The following is a 3,404-nucleotide window of genomic DNA, read 5'->3' as shown; positions in this document are numbered from 1 at the left end:
GACGTTTCCTGCTTCGTATGTTTTAACTTTATCTTCAAGTATTTTATGTTTCATAAGTTTGTTTTTCTTTCTTACATGCATGTTTCATCACTTTTTCTTTCTTAAGTGGACTTTTGTTTAAAACGTGTCTCCAGCAGCGTCTGTGTTTTTGGCGGGACTTCCTCGTCGATAAAAACGCGCTCAGCTCCTCCGTTTGTCTCATTCTTCAGTCATGACGCTGTGGTGAAGATGTGGCTCCTTCTCCTCCTCCTCCTCCGTCACTCCTTCGCTCACACCGAGTTCGTTGACTTTCAAGGCAAGTGACAACTTTTATTAGGATTAAATCTGGAGGGAAATTAATCTGTGACAACAACAAAATAGTTAAAATTTGCTAATCATTTTTATTAAAATAGACTGGTGCATGCGCTGCAAACTATTTCTAGGTTTTAGATTTGGTCAAAACAGATTATAATTTTATAGGGTTGTCTCATTTTTTTGTTGATTTTATTTAACAAACTGAAATAAATATGTTATTAACTGCCATTAATGATTTAATTAGTTGTTTGTTTTTTTGTAAATTTACTGTCAGGTCCAAATAATTTGTTATCAGGACGCCAACATGTTTTATTTTTCAAAATTTCTTACCTTTATTTACTAAAAATTCCTTTCTTTTTGTTTTTGTAATAAAATTGCTTTGATTAATAAATTACAAATATATTGATAAATTGTGATATTAAATTGATGATAAACGATAAATTGATGATGATAAATGAAATCATGATAAATTTTATTAATAAATTAATAATACATTTATTTGATTAATTAAAAAAATTCAATCAGTCCAGAGGACCAGTCTTAACTTGTTAGATTATTCTGGATTATTGATTATGAATCAGGATATAAAGAAATTACATTTGAGAATTTGATTTTTACGGCAGAAAGAATCAGAGAAAATTGTAAAATTAGAATCAGGATGATTTGCACAACGTGAAACAGAGATTTAATCATCAGATCCAGATGATTTCATAAGGACATCACTTATGTATTTTGCAGATTTGATGCGCTTCCATTCCGTCAGATCAACTCCTCGCCTCACCTCATGCTCAGATCTTTACATCTTCACGATAACTTTGGGTCTCGCTGTCAAACTTAAATATTTCCTCTGTATGAACCGCCTGACTACTGCACAAAATATACTAAATTAAATCCTCGTCATATCGTTGAAAAGATCAGAATTTTCTATATAAGCAGGAAAGAAGCAGTAATATGAAGGGTAATAAGTTGCACCTATAATTGTCACTAGGTGTGTGTGTGTGTGAATGTTGCCAGATGTTTTGTGGAGGAACAGGTGAGTCACCTGCCCGGGGTTCACCCCACCTCTCGCCCATTGACTGAAAGACACCAGCGACCCAGCATGGATCAAGTGGGTCAAGAAAATGAATCCATGGATGGACATTAACGTTTTGTGGACCAGTGGTGTTATAAAAGAATAAAACTTATTTTTTTTAAATAACGCTGTAAGAAATCTCAACTGTCAGAAGTTTAACTAATCTGATTGTATATAAACTATCCCAACAACGTTCAGTCAGGTCTTCTGGACAGTTTCTTTGTGCTGAAACGTTTCGTCTTTCATCCAAAAGACTTCATCAGTCCGAGGAGCCACAACAAACTCTTATAAATAGCACCTTCACATAGTGGGTCAACCAGTTTCATGATACTAAGATGGTTTCTGGAGTCCGCCCTGTCCCTCGTCAACTCCTCTGAGGCAGCCATGGGCAAAGTGGTTCAAAACATCAAAGTTCATGCTCAATAATCCAGGTAAATATTAATATAATAATAAAATAATCCATTTTTACCTGGATTATTGAGCATGAACTTTGACATATACAACGTTCTTTCACCGTGACGTATGTTTTGTAAAAATAATATTTTTTTCCAATTATTGTGTTGATGAAGATGAAAATCAAAAGGCCTTATCCAGAACTGTCCCGTTCTTTCATCAGATCATTTCAGAGTCGTTCTGCAGAACAGAACCAACCCTTGTGAAGGTCCCGTTGAAGTGTACTATAATAGCGAGCGGGGCTATGTCGGAGACAAGTACTGGGACGCGCGCACCGAAGAGGTGGCGTGCAGGAGCACTCACTGCGGCGTTCCGGTGCAGAACTCCACGAGCAACGTCCGCAGATCCATGAAACGCAAAGTCTGGCTCAACGAGCTGCAGTGTGCCGGTACCGAGCAGAACCTGTGGGACTGTCCGGGCTGGCCCGCTCCAGGCGTCAGCTTTTACCAGAAAGCTACTGTGAAAAAGATCAAATGTTCAAGTGGGTCGTTAATATTTCATCACATCTTAGTGTGGTAAAGAATGCAACGTGCATGCACAGGTGTACAATCAAATCTAAAGAATCTGGGTGTTTTTATTTGGTTATAACATTTTTTTTTTTCCATCTTTGCAGATAATGTGAGCATAAGTCTGAAACAGCACAGGTGTGAAGGAGCTGTGCAGTTTTCCATGAACGACGAAACTGGTTACATTTGCAAAGAGAACTTTGGTAAGAACTCGTACCATCTGCATGCTGGTGCAGATGATCAGTAATTAAGGAGATGACAAGTGCTAAAATTTAAAATCCCAGCATTTGTGTTTATATGGAAGATGTTTAGTCTCCCATCCAGGGAACGGTAACACTTTACAATAATGTACACAAAATTTGCTTAACTACTAGGGAACGCCTCAGGAACAAATCAGTAGATAATGGGTAGTTAACCAGTACTTACTGGGGAAAACACAGCCAACCCTTATTAGGGGACTATTGGTTTCTTACCTTCTAAATAAAGAGGAAATAATAAAGGTTACCAAGGAAACTAAAAATGAACAAATCAGAAGCTAATGGGTGGTTAACCAGTACTTACTGGGGAACACACAGCCAAGCTTATTAGGGGGCTACTGGTTTGTTACCACAGAAACAGAGAAGAAATTCTCCATATGAGTTCTAAATAAACCCTGCACCAGTGAGGTCACAGCTCGTAATTGTCAAAAACCTGTTTCCTAGTGATTACTGATCTAATTACCCATTAGCTCCTGATTCATTCCTCTTTAGTTTCATTGGTAACTACCCATTAGTTATTGATTAGTTCCTCTTCGTTTACAAGGTAACTAACCAATAGTCCCCTAAAACGGCTTGGTGGTGTGTTCGCCAGTAAGTACTGATTAACAGCCCATTAGTTCTTGTTTAGTTCCTCTTTGTTTACAAGGTAACTAACCAATAGTCCCCTAATACGGCTTGGCGGTGTGTTCCTCAGTAAGTACTTATTAACAGCCCATAAGTTCTTGATTAGTTCCTCTTTGTTTACAAGGTAACTAACCAATAGTCCCCTAATACAGCTTGGCGGTGTGTTCCCTAGTAAGTACTGATTAACAGCCCATTAGT

The 3,404-nt window shown here is 37.7% G+C and overlaps 1 protein-coding gene across 1 annotated transcript in view; it reads left to right on the top strand.

Annotated features, from left to right (window-relative positions):
* Positions 1 to 228: 228 nt before the first annotated feature.
* LOC119417336 (scavenger receptor cysteine-rich type 1 protein M130) overlaps positions 229 to 3,404 on the top strand; it is a 22,890-nt gene continuing 19,714 nt past the window's right edge. The window contains exons 1-3 of the mRNA XM_037684543.1: positions 229 to 295; positions 1,983 to 2,300; positions 2,433 to 2,528. Of these exons, the coding sequence (XP_037540471.1) occupies positions 229 to 295; positions 1,983 to 2,300; positions 2,433 to 2,528 (481 nt within the window). The remainder of the gene's footprint in view (positions 296 to 1,982; positions 2,301 to 2,432; positions 2,529 to 3,404) is intronic.

This window comes from Nematolebias whitei, chromosome 11 (genome assembly GCF_014905685.2).
Source record: "Nematolebias whitei isolate Nwh7 chromosome 11, NemWhi1, whole genome shotgun sequence".
NCBI classification, from domain to species: domain Eukaryota; kingdom Metazoa; phylum Chordata; class Actinopteri; order Cyprinodontiformes; family Rivulidae; genus Nematolebias; species Nematolebias whitei.
The sequence above is the reverse complement of the archived record's forward strand: the minus strand, read 5'-3'. Positions and strand labels throughout refer to the sequence as shown.